This window comes from Eptatretus burgeri, chromosome 18, assembly GCF_056783735.1.
Source record: "Eptatretus burgeri isolate ZD-2024b chromosome 18, Ebu_testis_v1, whole genome shotgun sequence".
Lineage (NCBI taxonomy): Eukaryota > Metazoa > Chordata > Myxini > Myxiniformes > Myxinidae > Eptatretus > Eptatretus burgeri.
Window position 1 is genome coordinate 3567001 of NC_140978.1, and position 26714 is coordinate 3593714.

Here is a 26714-nt window from a genome sequence, read left to right on the forward strand (position 1 = left end):
CGGAGAGAGAGGGAGAGACGGAGACACGGAGAGAGGGAGACAGGGAGACACGGAGAGAGGGAGACAGGGAGACACGGAGAGAGGGAGACAGGGAGACACGGAGAGAGGGAGAGACGGAGAGAGGGAGACAGGAGAGAGGAGAGAGAGAGGGAGACACGGAGAGAGGGAGACAGGGAGACACGGAGAGAGGGAGACAGGGAGACACGGAGAGAGGGAGACAGGGAGACACGGAGAGAGGGAGACAGGAGAGACGGAGAGAGAGACAGGAGAGACGGAGAGAGGGAGACAGGGAGACACGGAGAGAGGGAGACAGGGAGACACGGAGAGAGGGAGAGAGGGAGACACGGAGAGAGGGAGACAGGGAGAGAGGGAGAGAGGGAGAGAGGGAGACACGGAGAGAGGGAGACACGGAGAGACGGAGAGAGGGAGACACGGAGAGAGGGAGAGACGGAGAGACGGAGAGAGGGAGAGAGGGAGAGAGGGAGAGAGGGAGAGAGGGAGAGACGGAGAGAGGGAGAGACGGAGAGAGGGAGAGAGGGAGAGAGGGAGAGACGGAGAGAGGGAGAGGCGGAGAGAGGGAGAGACGGAGAGAGGGAGAGGCGGAGAGAGGGAGAGGGAGAGGGAGAGAGACGGAGAGAGGGAGAGACGGAGAGAGGGAGAGCCGGAGAGAGGGAGAGACGGAGAGAGGGAGAGACGGAGAGAGGGAGAGAGAGGGAGAGACGGAGAGAGGGAGACGGAGAGAGGGAGAGAGGAGAGAGGGAGAGAGAGAGAGAGAGAGAGAGAGAGAGAGAGAGAGAGACGGAGAGAGGGAGAGACGGAGAGAGGGAGACAGGGAGACACGGAGAGAGGGAGACAGGGAGACACGGAGAGAGGGAGACAGGGAGACACGGAGAGAGGGAGACAGGGAGACACGGAGAGACGGAGAGAGGGAGAGAGGGAGACACGGAGAGAGGGAGAGAGGAGAGGGAGAGAGGGAGAGACGGAGAGAGGGAGAGAGGGAGAGGGAGAGAGGGAGAGAGGGAGAGAGGGAGAGACGGAGAGACGGAGAGAGGGAGACACGGAGAGAGGGAGACAGGGAGACAGGGAGACACGGAGACACGGAGACACGGAGAGAGGGAGACAGGGAGACACGGAGAGAGGGAGACAGGGAGACACGGAGAGAGGGAGACAGGGAGACACGGAGAGAGGGAGACAGGGAGACACGGAGAGAGGGAGACAGGGAGACACGGAGAGAGGGAGACAGGGAGACACGGAGAGAGGGAGACAAGGAGACACGGAGAGAGAGAGACAGGGAGACACGGAGAGAGGGAGACAGGGAGACACGGAGAGAGGGAGACAGGGAGACACGGAGAGAGGGAGACAGGGAGACACGGAGAGAGGGAGACAGGGAGACACGGAGACACGGAGAGAGGGAGACAGGGAGACACGGAGACACGGAGAGAGGGAGACACGGAGAGAGGGAGACAGGGAGACACGGAGAGAGGGAGACACGGAGACACGGAGAGAGGGAGACAGGGAGACAGGGAGACACGGAGAGAGGGAGACAGGGAGACAGGGAGACACGGAGAGAGGGAGACAGGGAGACACGGAGTGAGGGAGAGAGGGAGACCCGGAGAGAGGGAGACAGGGAGACACGGAGAGAGGGAGACAGGGAGACACGGAGACACGGAGACAGGGAGACAGGGAGAGAGGGAGACAGGGAGAGAGGGAGACACGGAGAGAGGGAGAGCGCCGAGAGAGGGAGAGCGCCGAGAGAGGGAGAGCGCCGAGAGAGGGAGAGACGGAGAGAGGGAGAGAGGGAGAGAGGGAGAGACGGAGAGAGGGAGAGACGGAGAGAGGGAGAGACGGAGAGAGGGAGAGACGGAGAGAGGGAGAGACGGAGAGAGGGAGAGACGGAGAGAGGGAGAGACGGAGAGAGGGAGAGACGGAGAGAGGGAGAGACGGAGAGACGGAGAGAGGGAGAGACGGAGAGACGGAGAGAGGGAGAGACGGAGAGAGGGAGAGACGGAGAGAGGGAGACACGGAGAGAGAGAGAGAGGGAGACACGGAGAGAGGGAGAGAGGGAGACACGGAGAGAGGGAGACAGGGAGAGACGGAGAGAGGGAGAGAGGGAGACACGGAGAGAGGGAGAGACGGAGAGAGGGAGACACGGAGAGAGGGAGACAGGGAGACACGGAGAGAGGGAGAGACGGAGAGAGGGAGACACGGAGAGAGGGAGAGACGGAGAGAGGGAGACACGGAGAGAGGGAGACACGGAGAGAGGGAGAGAGAGAGACGGAGAGAGGGAGACAGGGAGAGAGGGAGACACGGAGAGAGGGAGACAGGGAGACACGGAGAGAGGGAGACAGGGAGACACGGAGAGAGGGAGACAGGGAGACACGGAGAGAGGGAGACAGGGAGACACGGAGAGAGGGAGACAGGGAGACACGGAGAGAGGGAGACAGGGAGACAGGGAGACACGGAGAGAGGGAGACACGGAGACAGGGAGACACGGAGAGAGGGAGACAGGGAGACACGGAGACACGGAGAGAGGGAGACAGGGAGACAGGGAGACACGGAGAGAGGGAGACACGGAGAGAGGGAGAGAGAGAGAGAGACGGAGAGAGGGAGACAGGGAGAGGGAGAGAGGGAGACAGGGAGAGGGAGAGAGGGAGACAGGGAGACAGGGAGACACGGAGAGAGGGAGACAGGGAGACACGGAGAGAGGGAGACAGGGAGACACGGAGAGAGGGAGACAGGGAGACACGGAGAGAGGGAGACAGGGAGACACGGAGAGAGGGAGACAGGGAGACACGGAGAGAGGGAGACAGGGAGACACGGAGAGAGGGAGACAGGGAGACACGGAGAGAGGGAGACAGGGAGACACGGAGAGAGGGAGACAGGGAGACACGGAGAGAGGGAGACAGGGAGACACGGAGAGAGGGAGACAGGGAGACACGGAGAGAGGGAGACAGGGAGACACGGAGAGAGGGAGACAGTGAGACACGGAGAGAGGGAGACACGGAGAGAGGGAGAGGGAGAGGAAGGACTGATTAGATTTTGGCATCTCGAGGTCAAAGTTCAGATCAGGTAAAAATGTGATGCTTGAGAACAGCTGAAGGGATTTATACTGAGCTTTGTGCAAGTGCATATAATGACATTTTTGTTGTTGTTTTTGATGGAAATCGCCCCATACAAAGCAAAAAGCCACTCGGGAATTATGTTACCTTGTGGGTTGACGCATATAGTTTGATGTTGCAATGTCGAAGAGTGCATTCTCATTTTTATCCCCCGCCGCGTGGCGGAAGGGGGATATTGTTATCACCTGGGTCGTCCGTCCGGCTGTCCGTCCGGCTGGCTGGGCGTCAACATTTATAGCTGTGAGTGCGATAACTCATAAACTGTTCGCCATATCGATTTGAAATTTGAGTACATCACACATGTACGACCTGAAAAGGAAGAACCCTATTGATTTTGGGTGTGGCCAGATCCAAGATGGCCGACTGGGGCGGCCATCTTGAAAAATATGTTTTTTTCGCCATATCGATTTGAAAGTTGGGTCACACATGTACCACCTGAAAAGGAAGAACCCTATTGATTTTGGGCGTGGCCGGATCCAAGATGGCCGGCCGACTGGGGCGTTCTGGCCGTCTGGCTGACTGGGCGTCAACATTTATAGCTGTGAGTGCGATAACTCATAAACTGTTCACCATATCGATTTGAAATTTGGGTCACACATGTACCACCTGAAAAGGAAGAACCCTATTGATTTTGGGCATGGCCGGTTCCAAGATGGCCGACTGGGGCGGCCATCTTGAAAAAAATGTTTTTTGTAATAAATGGAAAACCGCTTATCTGATTTCAATTATTTTTGGTGACTACGTTCCTCACCCCTGGGGAACTTTTTCGAGATGATGACCAAATGGTGTCTTGTTTCCAATTCACCTCCCTCGTTATCTGGAATATGTTTGACCTTTTTCATTCAATGGTGGGGAATTCCCCATCTCTGATAGTACATTTATTCCACCCCTTTTTCGCCCTTGGACCAAACCACTTTTTTTCCACCCCTTTTTCCCCATGGACCAAACCACTTTTCCCCCCCTTTTTCGCCCTTGGACCAAACCACTTTTTATTCCCCGCCGCGTGGCGGAAGGGGGATATTGTTATCACCCAGGTCGTCCCGCTGTCCGTCCGGCTGTCCGTCCGTCCGGGCGTCAACATTTATAGCTGTGAGTGCGATAACTCGAACTTTTTGCCATATCAATTTGAAATTTGGGTCACACATGTACCACCTGAAAAGGAAGAACCCTATTGATTTTTGGCGTGGCCAGATCCAAGATGACCGACTGGGGTGGCCATTTTGAAAAAGATGTTTTTTCGCCATATCGATTTGAAATTTGAGTCACACATGTACCACCTGAAAAGAAAGAACCCGACTGATTTTGGGCGTGGTTGGATCCAAGATGGCCGATTGTGGTGGCCATCTTGAAAAAAATGTTTTTTGTAATAAATGGAAAACCGCTTATCTGATTTCAATTATTTTTGGTTACTACGTTCCTCACCCCTGGGGAACTTTTTCGAGATGATGACCAAATGGTGTCTTGCTTCCAATTCACCTCCCTCATTATCTGGAATATGTATGACCTTTTTCATTCAATGGCGGGGGATTCCCCATCTCTGATGGTATATTTATTGCTTTGATGTACTTCCAGGTTATGCTGATGGCAAGTCCCAGCCTGGAGGATGTATACCATAGATCTTGTGCGCTGGCCCAGGATCCAGAGGATATGCAAGAGAGTTGCCAGCATCCTGCACGTCTCATTAAAGTGAGTGGAAAGCAATGTCCTTTCACCACCCCTTTTTTACCCACCAATTTTTTTTTGGACATTTTCTTTTCTTTGTTTTCTTGGATAGTTTCTGGTTGGACAAAAGGGAAAGGATGAAACCATGGCCATCGGTGGCCCGTGGTCACCATCGTTGGATGGGCCTGATCCAGACACTGACCCAACTGTGCTGATTCGTACAGCAATCCGCTGCACTAAGGCTTTGACAGGAGTGGATTTGAGCAAGTGTACACAATGGTAAGTTTCTCATTTCCCTTGCCAAATCAGTTGTGGCTGCCATTCATCGTTGCCCTTAACTTCTCATCTCACTTTTCATACTTTCACACCCACCTCTTCTCCACATCATTCCTCCTCTCCCCGCCTATTCAGCCCTCCTCACACCACTGACACGCTGCGGCCTCACCATTCCTCCTCACGCTGCCACCGCCTTGCCTCAACTTTCCTCCACACGCCGCCGCCTCGCCCTCCAGAATGCGCCACCACCTCACCCTTCCTCGACGCGCCGCCACCTCACCCTTCCTCGACGCGCCGCCGCCTCTCCCTTCCTCGACGCGCCGCCGCCTCTCCCTTCCTCGACGCGCCGCCGCCTCGCCCCTCCTCGACGCGCCGCCGCCTCGCCCTTCCTCGTCCTCGACGCACCGCCGCCTCGCCCTTCCTCGTCCTCGACGCGCCGCCGCCTCGCCCTTCCTCGTCCTCGACGCGCCGCCGCCTCGCCCTGCCTCGTCCTCGACGCACCGCCCTGCCTCGTCCTCGAGGCGCCGCCGCCTCGCCATTCCTCGTCCTCGACGCGCCGCCGCCTCGCCCTTCCTCGTCCTCGACGCGCCGCCGCCTCGCCCTTCCTCGTCCTCGACGCGCCGCCGCCTCGCCCTTCCTCGTCCTCGACGCGCCGCCGCCTCGCCCTTCCTCGTCCTCGACGCGCCGCCGCCTCTCCCTTCCTCGACGCGCCGCCGCCTCTCCCTTCCTCGACGCGCCCCCGCCTCCCCCTCCCTCGTCCTCGCCGCGCCCCCGCCTCGCCCTTCCTCGTCCTCGACGCGCCGCCGCCTCGCCCTTCCTCGTCCTCGACGCGCCGCCGCCTCGCCCTTCCTCGTCCTCGACGCGCCGCCGCCTCGCCCTTCCTCGTCCTCGACGCGCCGCCGCCTCGCCCTTCCTCGTCCTCGACGCGCCGCCGCCTCGCCCTTCCTCGTCCTCGACGCGCCGCCGCCTCGCCCTTCCTCGTCCTCGACGCGCCGCCGCCTCGCCCTTCCTCGACGCGCCGTCTCCTCGCCCTTCCTCGCCCTCGACGCGCAGCCGCCTCGCCTCTCCCTTGTCCTCGACGCGCCGCCGCCTCGCCCTTACTCGACGCTTCGCCTCCTCGCCCTTCCTCGACGCTTCACCTCCTCGCCCTACCTCGACGCCGCCTCGCCCCTCCTCGACGCTTCGCCGCCTCGCCCTCCCTCGACATGCCGCTGCCTCGCCCTTACCTCCTTCTTGCACGGGTCCTTTGCCGTACTCCCTCATTCGGCCCCTTCGCCGTCCCTCCTCGCGCGGCCCATTCACCCTCCCTGTGTGACCCCTTCGCCCTCCCTCCTCACGCGGCTCCTTCGCCGTCCCTCCTCACGCGGCCCCTTCGCCATCCTTCCTCGCATGGCCCCTTCGCCGTCCCTCCTCGCATGGCCCCTTCGCCGTCCCTCCACGCGCAGCCTCTTTGCGTCGCTCTACACGTGACCTCTTCTCTGTCCCTCCTCACATGTCTTCTTTGCTGTCCCTCCTCACCTGTCCGCTCTGCCCCTCCTATCCCTTCCTCCAAGCCCTCTTCTCCATCCCTCCTCACATTTCCTCTTTGCCGTCCCTCCTCGTGCGGCCCCTTCGCCATCCCTCCTCACACGGCCCCTTCACCGTCTCTCCCCGTCACGGCCCCTTCACATTCACTCCTCAACCGGCCCCTTCGCGTCGCTCAACATATGACCTCTTCTCTGTCCTTCCTCACATGTCTTCTTTGCCGTCCCTCCTCACCCAGCCGCTCTGCCCCTCATCCTATCCCTTCCTCTAAGGTCTCTTCTCCGTCCCTCCTCACATGTCCTCTTTGCCGTCCCCTCATGTCCTCTTCCTGCTCTCCTCTCACTGCTGCAACACCCTTCCTCCTATCGCAGCTGCCTCGGACTCCCTCCCACCTTGCCATTCATCCAATGGCCCACCCCTCGTGCTCCCTTCCTTCTCTCGCCCTCACCTCTCCCCTTCTTCTCTCGCCCTCCCCTCTCCCTTTCTCCTCTCGTCGTCCCCTCTCCCTTTCTCCTCTCGTCGTCCCCTCTCCCTTTCTCCTCTCGTCGTCCCCTCTCCCTTTCTCCTCTCGTCGTCCCCTCTCCCTTTCTCCTCTCGTCGTCCCCTCTCCCTTTCTCCTCTCGTCGTCCCCTCTCCCTTTCTCCTCTCGTCCTCCCCTCTCCCTTTCTCCTCTCGTCCTCCCCTCTCCCTTTCTCCTCTCGTCCTCCCCTCTCCCTTTCTCCTCTCGTCCTCCCCTCTCTCTTTCTCCTCTCGTCCTCCCCTCTCTCTTTCTCCTCTCGTCCTCCCCTCTCCCTTTCTCCTCTCGTCCTCCCCTCTCCCTTTCTCCTCTCGTCCTCCCCTCTCCCTTAGTTGGGTGAATATACTGATCCTGGCTCACTTTTCCCCATGCAAGTGAATGGGGGATTTTCAGTGATTCATATTTTTTCCCAAAAAATTAAACCCCCTTTTTATCCCAAGGTATATTTATTTGTCTCCCCTTTTAACCTAGGGACACTTTTTTTTAAATAACCAATGCAATAAGATAAAGATTTGTTCAAGTAGTAATGTGATTTGTCAAAGGTGATTCTAAAGAAATATTTGAAACATGTAAGCCGAGGGACACTTTTTCAAATAACCAATGCATATTGTTTCACTCATTTAATGCCTGGTGTTGGCGCAGTGGTTAGGGCAGCGGCTTGGGATCCAAAAGGTCCTGAGTTCAAGCCCCGTTGGGCCACTGAATTAATACACCAGGGGGTCGACTCAGCCTGTCATCCTTCCGAGGTCGGCAAAATGAGTACCAGTGTACTGGGCCGGTGTATACCCCGGTTAAAATAGGTGTACCATATCCCTGTGTCGTAAGAGGCGACCAAGGTTGCGTCAGGAAGGGCATCCGGCGTAAAACATGTGCCAAATCACTATGCGGATCATACGGATGATCCGCTGTGGCGACCCCGAAAGGGAGCAGCCGAAAGAAGAAGAAGAGGAGAAGATTGTTTAGCTCATTCATTGAACCTATAAAGATTTGTTCATTCTCAAATTCCTTCAATAGTTTAATTTTCTTTGCACAATAATCCCCATATAAAAGAATTGAATCTTTATATATTTTTTAAGATACCCTTTTGTGCCATTACGAAATGATAAACTTCTCTTGATGCTCTTGTTTGACCACCTCCTGAGCCACATATCATTTTGAGATTATGGTAAATTGTTTTGTCATTGTTCAATTGATAACCATCAAAGTTTTCAGTCCATTCAAGCATATTTATTTTTTTCTTAACATCCACTAACTTATTGTTTTTAAATTGATTTGCTTATTTGTTTTATTTACCTTTGTTTGAGTTTTTTTTTTCAATAAGACTTATTTGATATTTTTCACATTCATTATGTTTTCCATTTATATACCAAGATTGAGATTTTCTCCACCCTTTAGTTTGATTAATACTTGGTTTGACCATTTATATATTGTGTAAAAACACGGCGGTAGTCCTTAAAAACCCTAACCCATCTTCTCATCGTTAAAACATAATCTATTCTATACACTCTATCATACAATTTCCATATTGAACACAATCTATTCCATTATCTAAAATAAATATCTTATCATCAAAGGCTCCTAATGCCTTTTTATTTACTTCTTCACTATATATGTTATGTTTATAACTTATTGTATTCATTTTCCTATATTCTTCTCTCTTATTTATCAAACAATTATAATTTCTAAAAGTTATTGATTTCTTTATTACATATTTCTTTATTCCCTTTAACCTCTTATCAATCTGATCACCATACTTATATGTATATGCCTTTGCTCTCAATCCAATAAACTCACTCATTACTTTTCCACCCAACTCATCCTTAAACTTACCAATAACCTTTTCGTTCCTTATTGAAAATAACTTTCTCTTCTTACTAAAATGACTTGTATCATATAATCCAATATTTTTCTTCATATCTTTATAAACATCATCAGTTTTTATATCTAGGATAAAACTATCAGTGTCCATATAAAACAATGATACATTTTCACCATACTCTTTCCTTTAGCCATTATACAAATAATCATACATCAATATCTTTGATAAATCAAGAACTGCTCTTCCAATATAAATTGGTTTAACCATTACAATACTTTCCTTTTCCATATGAATAGCAGAAAAGGTCTCTGAAAAAAAAACCTCTTCTCTCTTAAAATTTGGTTTATTTATCAATCTAGAAGCTTCTTTCCAAGATGTTGCAAATCTAATGTTTTGCCTGTTTCTAACATTCTCCATTGTCTTTCCAAAGACAGCATTATTCATCAATTTATAGAATTCCCCTTCAAATTTTACTTTTGTATTTGTTCTCATATCTGTATTGAATTTAATATGCTTTTTCATCCAAGGACTTTGTTGAAAACTCTATGAATTTTAGCAACTCTCAATCCTTCTCTCCAAAACTGTTTCAAGCTTCTCTGATGCAAAACATCTCCCTCTTTATAATAGAATGTTGTTAATAACTTTTCTGTTGATTTGCCTTTAATATTAAAACTTTTATGATAATCACTTAACCATTCTTTTTTGGGGGTTTCTTTCTCACATGCAAAAGGAAGGTCTTTATGCTTATTATGAAGATCACTTGGTTGGGTACCTCAAATCAACTTCAAAATAATAACCTTATTCTTCCTCATTCAATTCCTCTTGAGAAGAAATAACAATATTCACCAAAGCCTCTTCATAATTTTTTTCTTCCACCCACTCTAATTTACCATAAGGCAGAGATTGAGACATTGCCCATCCATACAAAATTATTAGCATCAAAATGCATCAAATAATTACTATCTTTTTCACTGTCATAATTTGGAAGATATTTATTATTTGCTTTCGCATATCTTTTTGAACATACTTGTGATATTCCACCTCTCTGGGACTTCTCAATCATCAAACGCATATCTACATCACTGATTAAATCTATATCTTTTTTTTGTCATTTTTAACATTGCACTCCAAGCTAAACCAGGAGCTGTGAAATGGTGGGCAGGATCCAATCCATAACAATTTTTATTTTGACAGAGTGATCTAAAAGCTTCAAACACATCAGCGAACAATAAAACATCTGTTTTTAGATACAAATCATGATATTCTCCAAGGTTCTTTATCTTAAATATTTCCCAAATTTCTTGTGCGTGTTTATATTCCTTATTACTTATCTCTTCTTCATAAAGGTTATTATAGAAACTTTCTTTTGAAGGAAGTCGTGTTTCTTTAAATCTCATAAATGAATTCATATAATCATAAGGATAAATTCCCTGACTTGTAAGAATTTTCTCTTTACTTTGAATTTTATTCCTTGTTTGAATTTCCTCTCCAGTTAGAATTCCCTCTTTAATCAGAATTTCATCTTTAATCAGAATTTCCTCTTTAGTTAGAATTTCATTCATTGTTTGAATTTTCTTTATAATTAGAATTTCATCTTCAGTTCGAATTTCCTCATTAATTTCCTCTTTACTTTGAATTATCTCTTTAATCTGAATTTCCTCTTCAGTTAGAATTTCCTCTTTTGGAAAGAATGAATTAAGATTTGGAAAAGAGCCCGTGGAGTTTAGATTTGATGCTAGGTCGGCTAGTGGTGTTCCCATAAACTTGTAAGAATCTAGAAACCTAATACGAGTTAAAGGTTTTGTGAATATCATTTTTGAAAATGAAATATACTTTTGACTTGTGTTTGTTATGGCAGAAATATTCCCTGGTGTTTTTGAAAGTTCATTTATAAAGAGATGTGTATCATAGTTGGCGCTGTTGTGAAGAAAGACTGGAATAAAAGAAGGAAATTTATAATTAAGATCACAACAGGAATGAGCGGGACCTCTATATTTACCAGTAAGATGACAATGATCCCTAACTTTAGACTCCTTAATTTCCCCCTCACAAATATGACAGATATTGTTCTTTCTAAATTCTAATTTTTCTTCTTTGGTTAATTTCATCGGTTCATTTTTTTCATTCATTTAGTTAGTCTTGTACAATCCTTTTGTAATCGTTTTACAAACTCTTGTGAAGCTTTTTTTCCACTATAATGTTCAAGTTTATTATACTTTTCTCCAACAGATGATTTGATATAATAACAGAAACCCCAAGGAATATGTTTTTGATATTTATTTGTATGTGATTAAGTTGGATTATGAGAAGCAGTATTAATCTTTTTAAGGATACATTCAAAATCAGCGTATATCACAAATGGGTGCATGAAAGATTTATTATAATCTTCAAAAGAAATCTTTTCACCAGGTTTAGGCATTGTAATTACAGCTGATTTATGATTGCTACAATATTTTGAATGTTGTTTAATCGTTCTTTTGTATGAAATGAATTAAGACATCGCTTACAAGGATATATTTTGTTTGCCATTCTGAATACCTGAGAAGAGATTAATCTTGATAAATTATTGATGTATGGAAAATGTGAATTGTTTCCAACACTAAAATATAAAAGATCAATGTGTGTTTCTTCATTTTTATAGATGTTTGAAAATTTTAATACCTGAACTTTATTCTCTCTAGTTAATCCATATACATTAATAGAAAGGTTATTCTTTTTCTCAAATTTAGGAATATCTGTTAGTGGCATTGGGAATTTAAAATCTTTAATGTCCAAGGTATTCTCTTATTTCATATATTGTTTTACTCTTTCTGAATTACAATTTGGTGGATGTAAGTGAGCAAGAACAGACCAGAGAAAACATTTATTATCATTGTTCTTAATATTAACAACTGCCTTCTTTCGTTTTATTTTTTTTTGTTAATTCAATATAAGAAGCTTTAAGAGGGTTTGATTTTAGAATGTGTATATCTAAAAAGATGATTTTTTTAAATTTTGAATCCACTTCCTACCACTGTATTATCAACATCCTCCTCTTGTCTTGATAGTTCTTCATAAACCCCACTATTCAAGAAATCTTGAAATGATGTTATAAAATGAGGATCTGTTCTCATATAAGGAGTTTGTTCTTCATCTTGTCTTTTCATATTCATTTTCACTCCCATATAAAACTTTAAAGTTTTCATTTCTTTTAATGTCTTTTTAATAACTTTTTCAACGTCAGGTTTCACTATTTCAATTGATTCAGCTATTGATGATGGACCGGGTTTTCCAAATTGAAAAATCCTTATTTTTATGTGCCCTTTAAATGCCCCATCTTTGTTTTCAATATAATAGTCTCCCTTTACTTTAAACTCATTTTTCTTGTGTTTTTGTGATTGAAGGTGATTCTTATAACTACTCTTCAAAACATCCTTTGAGCAGATATCACAATGTTATCTTTCCAACTCAAGAGGAGATATTTGATGAAATAGATTAAATGTGTTTGTTGGTTCGAAGGTGTTTTTTATAATGTTTATATTCGTGATTACAAACATCACAGTACGTTGTATTCACCATATTTATATAATAAAACTTTGCTTAAACTAAAATTTTCTTGATGAAAATTTAATTTAATTTAAAGGTGAATCTGTGCTTAAAACCATTTTATCCTCCAACTTTTTTCACTTAATAAATACAATGTTTCAAGACACAAAAGACAAGTTTCAATCAATCTCTTCATTTGTAAAAGATATTGAGAAATATGTCAAGGATGTAAAATTGAACAAAGACAAATATAGCAACTATTGGATAAAAACAATTATGGTGGATAAGATGAGTTCTTCAATTTCCTTCAGTGGAAGGGCTTTTAGTATACCTGGAAGAACATCAATTAAAGTATTTCTAACAAAAGTTTCTCCTCTCCTTCTGGTAATATATTCAAAACTAGAAAAAGCAATGAAACAAGAAAAAGTATCAAAAAATAAAAACCTTATGGATGAAGCTTTGGAAAGAAAAGATAAGACCATCTGTAATATGCAAGGAGAAATTTGTATTTTTTTTCAACAACCCTAAAGATGTCAATCCTGATGAAATAAAGGATGTTAATATATCAGGTGACATGACATTTCGTTCAATGGGAGTTAAGGATCATTTTAAAATTACCTTTAATATAAAAAATGTTGTCGTTGAATCTGGTAATGAAAAAAAGAATATAGATATCGATGATAATATTATTAAATATGAGTCAATATGCAACTGAAAGTATAGATGAATTTCAGTTTAAGTGAAGTTTTACTTTATAAATATGCTAAACTTCCCTGATTCTCCATTTGATAAATTTGAGAATTGTCCTGCGTGTGAAAGACTGATTAAACACAGAGTCAAAAGCCTTTCAACAATGTATATTCTGTGATTATCTTCCAATTAATGATAATAAAAAATTTAAAAAGGAAAATAATTCTTTTAGATTTACACCAAAAATGAATTACTTTACAAGATTGATTATAGAAATGAATGTAAAGTATGAGGGTGATAACACACCTTTCCTTACAAGGGAAGAAACTGAACGTATTAGAGAAATATTCAAAGGATTGTTGTTATATATTATTCATGGATGTGATTTTCAGGGAAATATCAACACAAGATATTGCATAAATAAAATAATGGATTATCTTGAAATTAAACCTGAACTTAGGATAAAATAGAGTTTCTAAAAAAAGCCAATAATAAATTAAATAACCTGTTTTCCAAATATATAAATGAATGATTTTTTACCCATTTGGGAAAATAAGATAAAATTTAACAATCATAAAAATCTTCCAAATTCATTAAGATGTCTCATAGTTGGTTCAAACGGATGTGGAAAAACCTGCTTACTTTTGAACATGCTCCTGACTCCCAACTTTTTAGATTATGATAATTTAATAATTTTCACAAAGTCGAGTTTTCAACCAGAGTATCAACTACTCTCACAAGGTTTTAATGCTGGTCTTCAAAAAGAAGATATAATCGGTTTATTTAAACTTCAAGAAAACCCAAACGATTATAACATTGAAGATATAATTCAACTATTTTGTGATACACAGAGATGTAAAAAGAAATCAAAACCGATAACTTGTATTCTTAGTGATAATACGGATGATATACCGTCTCCCCAAGATTTGGATAAATCAAAAAAGAACCTCGTTATCTTTAATGATTGTGTTAATGAGAGAAACCAAATGGTAATGGACAAGCTACTACACAAGAGGGAGACATTCTTCTTGTAATTGTATTTATCTTAGTCAATCGTACTTTCAACTTCCTCGTCGTTCCATCAGAAACAATGCTAATACTTTTATTTTATTCAAGTTAAATTCAATTGATATAAATAATTTTTGGAGCGATAATTGTTTTACATTATTTAGTAGAAAGGAATTTCGGGATTACATGAAGCACACGACTGAGCCTGGTGTTGGCGCAGTGGTTAGGGCAGCGGCTTGGGATCCAAAAGGTCCTGAGTTCAAGCCCCGTTGGGCCACTGAATTAATACACCAGGGGGTTAACTCAGCCTGTCATCCTTCCGAGGTCGGCGAAATGAGTACCAGTATACTGGGCCGGTGTATACCCCGGTTAAAATAGGTGTACCATATCCCTGTCTCGTAAGAGGCGACCAGGGTTGCGTCAGGAAGGGCATCCGGCATAAAACATGTGCCAAATCTCTATGCTGATCATACGGATGATCCGCTGTGGCGACCCCTAACGGGAGCAGCCGAAAGAAGAAGATGAAGCACACGACTGAAAAATATAAATATATTGTTGTGAAACAAGATGAGATATTAAGGGATATATTTTTCGTTTTATAAACAATTACAAATATAATGACAACTATTATTATAAATCTTGTGGGTAAATCTGCTTCTGGAAAAAACTTTCATAAATCAAGGTTCTTGTATGGTACAAATGAGAATATTGTAAATTTACTTTAAAAACACCCCGTGATACGCATTGTATCAACAACAACGAGAGCAATAAGACCTGGAGAAGTAAAAGGTGAAGATTATCACTATATTTCAGTGGAGGAACATATGCGATTGAGGAATGAAGGCCAAATATTTGAGGAGGTTTCTCTTTGTACAACAAAATATTCACATTGTAAGAGTGAGTTCAGGAAACTAAAATCTGGTGGTCTTGGGATATTAGAAACTAATCCAGAATGAATGAGACAAATTATGAAACATCTGAGCGGAGCGAAGATTTTATCATTCGGTTTTGATGTTGATGAAGAAACTCAATGCAAACGTATGAAAAGCAGAGATGCAAGTATTAGTGAAGAAGAAATTACAACTCGTATTAATGTTAATAAAGAATTTGATGAAATATTTAAAGAAAAGGATTTATTTGAACACATCGACTTGGATGATGAAGAAAAGGAAAATTTCCCTGTTGATCTTTACAATTCATTAAATGATATTTTCCAATAAATAAATGGATGCGAAAGAAAGAGCAAGAAGATTTAAGGAACATCAAGAGTTGGTTTCAAAAGTTGTAAAACAACAGGAAGACATAAAGAAGAAACGCAGACAGAAACTAACGGGCGAAGAAGCATTTGAAAGAAAACAAGAGAAAATTTTTAAACCACTTTTAAAAACTTCCCAAGAAAAAAATTAAAGATCTTTCCACAGTTCCCACAGTAGAATATACTTCTAAAAACTTCAAATGTTAAAAGATTGTGATCAAATGACGGAGGAAGAATTAGAGCATTTAGGAGAATTAGAATATGATGATGAAGGTTTATTTCAACAACTGGAAGAGATTAATCGACCCCCTGATTATATTGTGAATGCTCTTCAAAACAATGAATATTCAGCGGATTCAAAAACCAAAGCAGGGCTCATTCCAACAGAACAACCAGCAATATCTAATCTTGTTCAAGAAAAGGTATTGATATTTAATGATGAATTAAAGTTCTTGGGTTCTGCTCAACCCCCTGTGAAACTAACTCCGAGATTAATGTTTCTTCTCAGAAAAGATGGAAGACAAGGTTCAACTGTGAGAGATGAATCAAAGTATATTGATAAACCATTGGATATGAAAAATAATGATGATAGAGTATATATTGATCTGCTGAACACTCTTAATTATGGGGTTAGTATTTCTTGGTAAAAGTAGGAAAAATGAGAAGGAGAAACACACAATTCAGGCTTTAAGTATCCTTGGTTCAGGTATTAGTTTTCTTCCAAATGACCCATCGCAATTAGTTAATAGACTGTTATTTTTGTTAGGTAGTAAGAAGGCTGGAAATAACAATTGTTTTCATGAAGCATCAGCCATTTTAGACCAGTTGATGAACATGAAAATAATTAATAAATCTCAATGTTCGTTCGTTCTTCCTTCAGCTGCTCCCGTTAGGGGTCGCCACAGCGGATCATCCGTTATGATCCGCATACTGATTTGGCACAGGTTTTACGCCGGATGCCCTTCCTGACGCAACCCTGGTCGCCTCTTCCGACACAGGGATAAGGATTGGGTTTCGCCATGATTCCGGGCTGCCCTACACCCTCTCATAGCGCAGCCCAGTGCAGAGCTCACGTCCTCAAGCGATCCTCCAACCCAAGCCTCCGAGTAGCCGGATTACAGGCGCACGCCACTACGCCCGGAATAATTAATAAATCTCAATATAAAGACATTTTATCTCATTGAATAAGAGGAGAAGCACAATCCTGAGTTTTAATTTCACAACAAGCGACCACACATCTTCTTTCCCATACCCACTACAACTTGACCCAACAAAAGAAAATGAGGCATCTTTATTGTCCATGGAAACTTATAATACCTTATTTAATATAACTGATAAAAATGACAAGTTTAGTTATAAACCGGGAAGTGGATACAAAACGATAACAGTCTCACCCGGAGCATATGAGATTTCTCAAATATCTTCCGAAATTGCTCGTCTTATGAAAGAACAGGGTGATGAACCAAAAAATATTGTTATAGATATTCAAAAACATACTTCAAAATCAACAATTAAACTTAAAAATAACTACAAGGTTGATTTCACAATTGATAATTCATTTAGAGAGTTATTGGGTTTCTCCTCAAAAAAGATTGAAACTAATGGGACGTTTTACAGTGATAATGTCATTCAAATATCCTCAGGAATAAATTCGGTATTAATTCACTGTAATTTGATTGATGGTGCTTAAATGATGGAATAAAAACAAATACAATATTTTCATTCAGCACATACTCAACCCCAATTGGTTATAAATTCAATCTGGAACCCAAAAATCTGGTTTATCTCCCTGTGTCAGGAAAAACCATACACAGAGTAAATTTTAGGATAACCGACCAAGATAATCGTATGATTTCTTTTAATGGAGAAGTTATATCCATCAGAATTCACCGACGTGAAGTTTTCCAACAAATAAATACAATGGTTATTGTGAGGAAACACGAGTTGGGAAAATATAAAATAATTACAGGGGATGGGATGTTCCTTTCCCCATACTACAAGGGTGAATCTATGTATCTTGGTAGAGGATACTATAAACCTAAGAGACAAAGGGGTGTCGGACATCAATTTAGAGGAGATGGGATAATTGATACTCTAATGGGTAATTGGTTCAACTATTCTTAAACATAAAGACCGAATTGGTTCAACTGCTTTTGCTGTGGGAAATGTCGCAGGTGCTGTAAAGAGCATAAAAGATACCCAAAAGGATCTCATAAATTACAACCAATTAAAGAAATTAAGAAAGGCAAAACTCAGTTGTCCCCCCAAGAACAACAGAAAATAATTAAAATACTTGGGTCTGGGTTTCAAAAGTTTTAACATCTTTTTTCCCTAAATAAATACAAGTATGGAAGCAATTGATAGTATCTATGATTTGGATGATATTATTATCATTTCAAACTCCACTAAAAAAGAAGATTACTTCAAGGTAAATGCAATAACTGAAACAGACTGGAATGCAAATGGTACAAAAAGTTTTGAAATAAATAATCAACAAACTTATTTGAATCTATCCGAAAGTTTCTTGTTGTGTTAATTTACATTCAGTAAGGCTGGGAATAACACAAACGCTACACTCGTAAATGATTTCTTCTTTGTACATCTTTGTACGTAAATGATGTTCGTTTGTACATTGGAACACAAGAAGTTGAAGCGGTTGATTATGTCTCTGCTGTATCTGAAATGATGACATTTACACGATATACATTCAGTGATAGAATGGGAAAGGGGGCTGTCGAAGGTTTTATTCCTGATATGTCAACGGGAACAACCACAGACCCTGGATATACTCAAAGGAAAGGAACGTATACTGATGATACAAAAGCAGTTTATAGTTTTACTGTGGCAGTTCCTCTTAAAGGTATATTTGGATTTTGTGTTCATGATAAAGTTCTGTATGGTCTTAAAATTAGATTTCAACTACAAAGGAATGATAATGAAAACAGATTACTTTTTGGAGTTGCTCGTGCTTTTGGTGATAAGAATAAATTTGTAATTGATGAAATGAGTTGGTATATTAGTGAATATACTCCGAATCTTAAAACAGAAGAGATGTTGAACAGAAGACTTAACTCAAAGAAACCACTCAGTGTATCATACCTCAAAAGAAGATGTCAACACGTGGAATTTGGGTGTTCTGGAAGGAAAGCCACGATATCTGTGGATCATTTTTTAAAAACCAGATGGCGATACTGCTACTGATAAGAATAATGCATTGAGTGATAATGCTAAGGTGAAACAGCTTCGTGATTCTCTCGATGGGACATTTTATCCATGAGATAGATTGGAAATTAATTTGGAAAAAAAATGATTATGCTGAAGCATACAAGTCTTACCAAAAGGTGTGTGAAAGTAATGGAAATAAAGAACCTATTTTGGATATGACAGCATTTAAAAGTTTGTATACAATCTATGTGTTTGACCTGAGTGCTCAAAAGGATACTATGAAGTCGAATCGAGTGGATACTTCCATATACATTGAAAGAGGAGAGAGTGAAGAAGTTGATACATTTTGTTTGCTTTTGGAAGAAACAGAATTGCAGATTAATACTGATAATGGTGTTATGATGAGTCTCACATTTTTTCTATAATAAAAGAGTGGCAAAGTACCGGTATATGTTAATCAAATCAATCTTCATAAACTATCATCTTGTGTTCAAAATCAAAAGCCTTGTACGATTAACGTTAATACAATTCAGAGAAAAGGAGCAGTAAGAATTGATGTTTTGCTCACAAGAGAACAGGTTAAAATCTTGAACGATACTGGCTCACTTAAAATTAAAATGACAAAACCAATGTTAAAAAAAAATTTTTAACAAGAGAGACGAGTGGAGGATTTCTCCCATTTCTAATTCCTTTATTTGCTGGTTTAATTGCGGTTGTAGCATTGACTGGTGGTATTTCAACAGCGGTGAAAACTGCCAACGAAAGGAAGGCTCAACTCCGGGCTCAAAAAGAATTGGAAAGACATAACAAAGAGTTGGAGAAACAAATTAGTGGAAGTGGTGTAATTGTAGATTTTGCTGAAAAACTTGAAGGCCTGCCTGATAAAGCGAGATTGTTAGTTGGAGATATGCTTCCTTCTATCGCACAAGCAGGTGTAAAATTAACGAAAAGAGGTAATGAATTATATCTTTCTAATAAAAAATGAGCATTGATGAGTGGTTTAAAGAATTCGGAAAGAATACAACATCAAATTTACAACTTGTCAAATATTGTAAGAAATTAAAAATTCATAATGTGGTTATTTGTATGAGAGATGAATTAACAAATGTGCCTAAACATACAAAGAGTATTATTATGAACTTAGAAGATAATAATGGGAACGGTTCTCATTGGGTTTGTGTTTTTAATAGTCAAAAAAATATTATTTTGTTAGTTTTGGTCTTCCACCACCTGTTGAAGTCATAAAATTCTTACAGAATGGTGTTTATCAAACATTTCAAGTCCAAGAATTAAATTCCAAGTGTTGTGGTCAATTATGTCTTTATGTGTTATTTCAACTCAATAAAAATAAAAAATTTTATGACATTATTTTTAATCTAATATAAATGACTTATGTTGGTAAAGATGGTTCTATCTTTGGTGTATCCCAAGAACTGGATATTGATTTATCAAATTATTACACAAAGGCACAGGCTGAACGACATAAATATAATATAACCAAAAATAGTAATATGAAAAATGATAATAAATTAAAAAAATTATCCTAGCCTGACTGACGCGAATGACTTGGTGAGATTAAGCGATTTATCACAATATATATCCTTAAATAAAACGGCCGTGTATTCCAAAGATACAGAAGTGTTGATTTTAATTCTCGGTCATACAGAATTCACAGTTCGAATTAAAAAAAAAAATTTATAAAGAAGGGCGTATCGTTTGTATGAGAATAGAACAATGGGGGTATGATATGAATGATTTTGGGTATAATTGGTCATTTAAAATTGCCCCAAAAGACCTGGAACAATTAAATCAGTCTCATAAGGAAGAATATTATCCACTTGGTATAGAGAATGAGTTTTGTGGAGCCACGATTAGCAAACAACAAATAACAGAATTTAATAAGGGTAAATATAATAATGGTTTTGCCATAGTTTATATCATGAAAACAGAAAAAAACAGAATTATCTGAATTAATATTTCGGCATGCCCCTTTTTTTGTTCCACCATCAGATTTTTGTTACTGCATGAAATTAAACAAGCTTTGACATGTATAGTAATGATATTATTGTCTTCCTTAAGCGGCCCCTCAAAATTCGTTTTGATGATTATGGTAGTTAAACCATATATATATATATATATATATATATATATATATATATATATATATATATATATATATATATATATATATATATATATATATATATATATATATATATATTGTTACGTTTGAGGGGGGGGTATGCATTCAAAGGGTAATTAGGATGTTTAATTACGTATGCCATGCTGTTCGAGTTTACCAGGATCTCGATGTAATAAGTAGCAATTCAGTGGTGATAAGTTGTCTAGTAAATGTTCATTTCTTCAAGGGGGAAATGATAAATGTCACGTAATTAGATAGGGACACGGGATAGGGTAAGTGTGTTTGCGTAAACCCCTTTTGGTATTCTCTGAAGACTGGCCGTGACGTCACAGGACAGTGCAGCGGATGGCTCCGCCCCGTGATCACGATTGGCGGAAGGCGATGGCGGTGGGCCAATAAACGGCTCGATTGAAGTGATGACGACCAAGGATAAAAAGGTTCTGTTCGGGGTCGAAAAGGAAGAGGAAGAAGATTACAACCAAAAGATCGTGTTTTTTTTGGTGTGGATCCCTGTGGCGGCAGAGAGCGTCCTTGTTGTTGTGGAGAGTCGATCGTGTTCTTGATCGTGTCTTGGAGTCTTGCTGAGCCTCGTGCCTCACCTTGGTTGGCTCTGGGGTTCTGCTGACTCGGAGTATGGGGTTGAACGGCGGGCGGACCTGCCTCCCTCTCCTGCTCGCAACTTGGCGCCAGAACTGGTTCCCTGGTGGCTGTGAGCGGACTTGGGCCAAGACCAGGAGGTCGACAGCACCACGGTTTCTCCTGCCCCCCTGACGAGAGCAAGGCGAGCTCGTCCGACGCTGATCCAGGGACAGTTGCGTCCACACCACTGTCCAGCCTGACCACCAGAAATAGCTACGGTGTGTGTGTGTGTGTGTGTGTGTGTGTGTGTGTGTGTGTGTGTGTGTGTGTGTGTGTGTGTGTGTGTGTGTGTGTGTGTGTGTGTGTGCGCGCACTTGGCGCCTTAGAGAGATTGAGAACTGTATATTCATTGGAATTGTCTGTGTTTTTCCCCACGCCCGATCCCACACCATCCCGTCAAATTGCCCCGGATCCCTCTTCTTGCCGAGTCTTGTTATTTCTGGTGATAATAAAAACAAATAAACATCATCAACTCAGTGAAAAGTGACTCGTGCCACCTTCCTCGTCCCGTTTGCGGTAGAGCGATTAGAACCGCCATGTTTGGGTTATAAATAAATAAACCGCCTCCATCGTTTCGGCTCATTCTACGTTGGCGGGACTGTTCAAGTCCCGTGGATGTCACAATATACATATATATATATATATATATATATATATATATATATATATATATATATATATATATATATATATATATATATATATATATATATATATATATATATATATATATATATATATACAGTGGGACCCGCTTAATAGAATCACAGTTAATAGAATCACCCGTATTATAGAATCAAAATCGTTGAGACCGATTCCATTGTATCTAAATGTACACAATTTTTCCCGTTTATTAGAATCAAAAACCCGCTTAATAGAATCAGCTGCTGGCCATCCACTTCGACAGTTCAGCGCCTACTGGCCGCACAGTTCCAACTTTTGCCACCAGGCGGCTGACGTCACGCTAAAAATAACGCTATGCCACTACAGTGATTTCGGTAGTCATTGTACAGATAGGCAGACGGCTGACAGCTGCAGTCTAAGCACGAGGCGTGTCGTCATTTCCACGATGGACAGAAAACGAAAGCGGACGGATCGTTCAAACATTGATAAAGCACAACTCCTGAGGGACTATGACGCTTTGCCCAGAATGAGCCAACGAGAAGCTGCAGACAAGTTGGAAATTAACCAGCCGATCCTATGCAAGATTCTGAAAGATCGAGAGGCCATTCTGAAAGGTCAAGTGGATTCGTCTTCTTCTCAGAAACGCAAGCGAAGCGGCAACGCACCCGATGTCGAATCAGCAATGGTCAAGTGGATTCAAACTTCTAGAGAAATGGAAGCACCGCTTTCTGGACCTCTGATGCGGGAGAAAGCGGCTCAGTTCGCGGAAAAGTTCAACAACAAGAAGTTCAGTGCGACAAACGGCTGGATTGACCGGTTCAAGAAAAGACATGGAATCGTCCACAAGAAACTTCACGGAGAGGCAGCGGCGGCTGACGTAGGAGGGAAACAACAATGGCTGGACCACGTGTTTCCGGATCTCGTAGAAGGCTTCACGGCTGATGAGATCTGGAATGCTGACGAAACCGGGTTGTATTTTCGGGCCTTACCAGACGGAACGTTCCTCTTCAAGGGAGATCAGCACTGCGGTGGGAAAAAGCCAAAGGAAAGAATCACGGTGCTTTTTTGCTGCTCGATGACTGGTGCTAAGCGTCCTCCTTTCGGTATTGGTAAAAGCAAGAATCTACAGTGTTTCAAAGGCCTCAAAACAATTCCAGTTCGCTACAGAGCCAATTCCTCCACATGGATGACAGGTTTCCTCTTCACTGAATGGCTCGATGAGTGGAATCGCGAGCTTCGGCGTCATGACCAGAAAGCGTTGCTTCTCATCGACAACTGTCCGGCACATCCCCAATCACTTCAACTGTCAAACATTACTGTGGCATTTCTCCTGCCGAACACAACCTCTGTTCTTCAACCGTTAGATCAGGGAATTATCCGTTCATTCAAAGCTCATTACCGCCGTGCCATGCTACGAAAAGTGCTCACTGAGATTGACAACGAGGATGGAGCAATGACAGCGAGTGACTTGGCGAAAAAGATAACGATCCTCGACGCTATGCTGTTTACGGACGCAGCATGGAATGATGTGAAGACTACCGGCATAGTGAACTGCTGGCGCAAAGGAGGAATTTTCATCGGAGCGGCAAGCGAAGGCGAAAGGGTGGAGAGCAATGACGACGACGAGTTAGCCAACCCTCTTCAAATGGATCCCGACCAATGGCAGGATTTCGTCAACATGGACGCCACTCTCCAAACCACAGACAATGATGTCACAGACGAAGCCATCGTTTCGGCAGTCCAACGCGAAATGGGAATTGCTACTGACGCAGACACTAAAGTGGAGGAAGAGGAGGAAGAGGAGATCTCTGTCCCGACCATCAAGGAAATGATGTTTGCAGCTAAGACGATCAGGCTTGGTTTGCTATCACATGGGTTCAGTGACATGGCCTTCCTGCGCAAACTTGACAAGGAGGTCACCGCCATTGCCACAGACTTGTTAAAGCAGGCAACAATCGACAATTTTTTCATTACAGAGTAGGCTCATCGACAAACCTATGTTGTTTTGCTTTGAAAAGTACATATGTACTGTACGTGTAATTGTTTTATTTTCAGTAGTAAGTTACATTGTTTTGAGCAAGCGTGTCATATAAATCAAACTCAATGCTGAGTATTTGTCTCCGTATGTGTACTCGACATTTGATCCGCTTGATACTCCACAACTTTGGTGAACTCGGATATTAGAATCACCCGCTTATTAGAATCAAATTTGTCCGGCCCAAAGTGATTCTATTAAGCGGGTCCCACTGTATATATATATATATATATATATATATATATATATATATATATATATATATATATATATATATATATATATATATATATATATATATATATATATATATATATATATATATATATTTTGGTACACCCCTTTTTTTGTTCCACCATCAGATTTTTGTTACTGCATGAAATTAAACAAGCTTTGACATATATAGTAATGATATTATTGTCTTCCTTAAGAGGTCACTCAAAATTTGTTTTGATGATTATGGTAGTTAAACCATATATATATATATATATATATATATATATATATATATATATATATATATATATATATATATATATATATATATATATATATATATATATATATATATATATATATATATATATATATATATATATATATATATATATATATATATATATATATATATATATATTAATATTTCAGCACACCCCTTTTTTTTGTTCCTCCATCAGATTTTTGTTACTGCATGAAATTAAACAAGCTTTGACATGTATAGTAATGATATTATTGTCTTCCTTAAGAGGCCCCTCAAAATTCGTTTTGATGATTATGGTAGTTAAACAGTTAAAAAACTCCATTTGCAAAATGGGAGGAATTATTTCACAAAAAAGAAATAAAAATGTTTCCCATTTTTTAGAGGACCACTAAGATGAGTTCAGCTCATAGAATCACGCTCCATTTGGGGAGAAATCAGTTGAGTTCATACCTGACTAATTTGCACTTTCCGTGTGCCGTAGTTTCTTCACAAAACCATGACTTTCTGATTAAGTACAAAGTATTTCTTTGCTTTTTTATACATGGTTGCCGTTTTGAAATTTTCATCGACCGATACCCGCTGCCCAGCCGGACCAACTGCCAACAAAGTATCGCCCAGTCAGTTACGGTTAAACCCAAAATCATGATCATCGTTTTAGTGTGGAGGTGAGTACTGACAGTGTACTTGGGTCTTTTACGGGTGGGTGCGGGATTGAGCACGTGCACATAAAAATCTCGGGTCTCCGCATAGTGGTGTACAGGCTTAAGTCGTACTTCTGTTTACTACTATAGAAAATCACAGAACCATCCGATCGACATGCTGTTAACAGTTTCAGAATCAGCTAAATTCTACAACATATGAATATGTAGACAAAACTGATCCGGCCAGCTAAAATCTACAAGACATGAATATGTAGACGAAACTCATCCGGCTTTTTGGATCACTTTAAAGTAGCTTGCCCTGGAATTTTAATGCGCTCTATCAATCCTCCGGAACTCACGAATGGTACACGTTGTGTAGTCACTAAACTATGTGGTAATGTCATCGAAGTGGAGCTCCTGTGGGACAGTCGAAGGGGAAAACCTGAATGATAATCAATGGATAGAAATGATATAATATATTGTTTAAAATATATTCATGCTATCTGTCTTTTACCATACGTTGCCAATGACACCCGTCGAAGATGGGCACCTTTACTAGTATATAATAAGTAGGGAAATACAAAATGATTTAACTCTGGGAAGATGGGGAGCAGTTTCGTGCCATAATGTTATTCTAACATATATTTCTAATACATAAATGATGGCAAGAAGGCTTCAAGATAATTAACATTTCTGTGTCCAAGCATACCTTCAAGAAACGGGTATTCGGTATTTTAATAAATATGTTCTACAACATAAGAATGAGGTATTTTCAATAAAAGATTGGCATTATGCTGATGTTGACAAACCAACAACTTTGGATTTAATTAGAATGTTCCATAATGAAAAAATTATAAAGTTAAGAAAACGTAATGCTCTTTTAGAAATTCAAAATAAATTTTATTGGTTTCCTGTTGTAAAAAAAATTATTTTTGATTCAGGAATAACAAGAAATCTTGATGAATGCAGTATATGTATGATATTCTATGGGGTGTAAGTGATTCAAGGATATTAAGGGATGAGGAAGGAGTTGAAGAGAGAAGAGGAGGAAAAGGAGAAGAGAGAGAAGGAGGAAAGAGAGAATAAAGAGGAGGAGAGGGAGGAGAGAGAGAAGGAGGAAAGAGGGAATAAAGATGGGGACAGGGAGAAGAGAGAGAGAGAGAGAGAGAGAGAGAGGAAGGAAAGAGAGGAGAAAGAGAAGGAGGAGAGAGAGAGAGAAGAGAGAGAAGGAGGAGAGGAAGGAGAGGGAGGAAAGAGCGAGAATGAATAAATATCAAAATATGGAAACCAGTGAGATTAAAAAAAGATTGGAGGTATTACAGAAAATAACTCAACCCACCGAGGAGGAAAACAAAGAATTGACAAGTCTATTTGCAGTATTTTCGATAAGACTATTGTCAAGGACAGGATATTGACTTTACTTGAAGTTTTTTTTCATTTTTTTCTTCAGTAAATGGAGGAGAGAGTGAAGGCATTTCTAAGGATTCTTTAGGTTTTAAAAATTAAGATTCAAGTGTGCATGTTGGAAACTAAAAAGGTTTTCGCACTCTGTAGGAATTTTTCTCATAAATAAATGAGTTATTGTCTCAAA

At 41.5% G+C, this 26714-nt stretch overlaps 1 protein-coding gene across 4 annotated transcripts in view; it reads left to right on the forward strand.

Annotated features, from left to right (window-relative positions):
* Nucleotides 1-26714, forward strand: part of CCAR1 (cell division cycle and apoptosis regulator 1) — a 199649-nt gene that overhangs the window by 91249 nt on the left and 81686 nt on the right. For all 4 annotated transcript variants that reach the window (XM_085863730.1, XM_085863731.1, XM_085863729.1 and 1 more), the window contains 2 exons: nucleotides 4692-4805; nucleotides 4894-5060. In XM_085863730.1, coding sequence (XP_085719856.1) covers nucleotides 4692-4805; nucleotides 4894-5060 — 281 coding nt within the window. The remainder of the gene's footprint in view (nucleotides 1-4691; nucleotides 4806-4893; nucleotides 5061-26714) is intronic.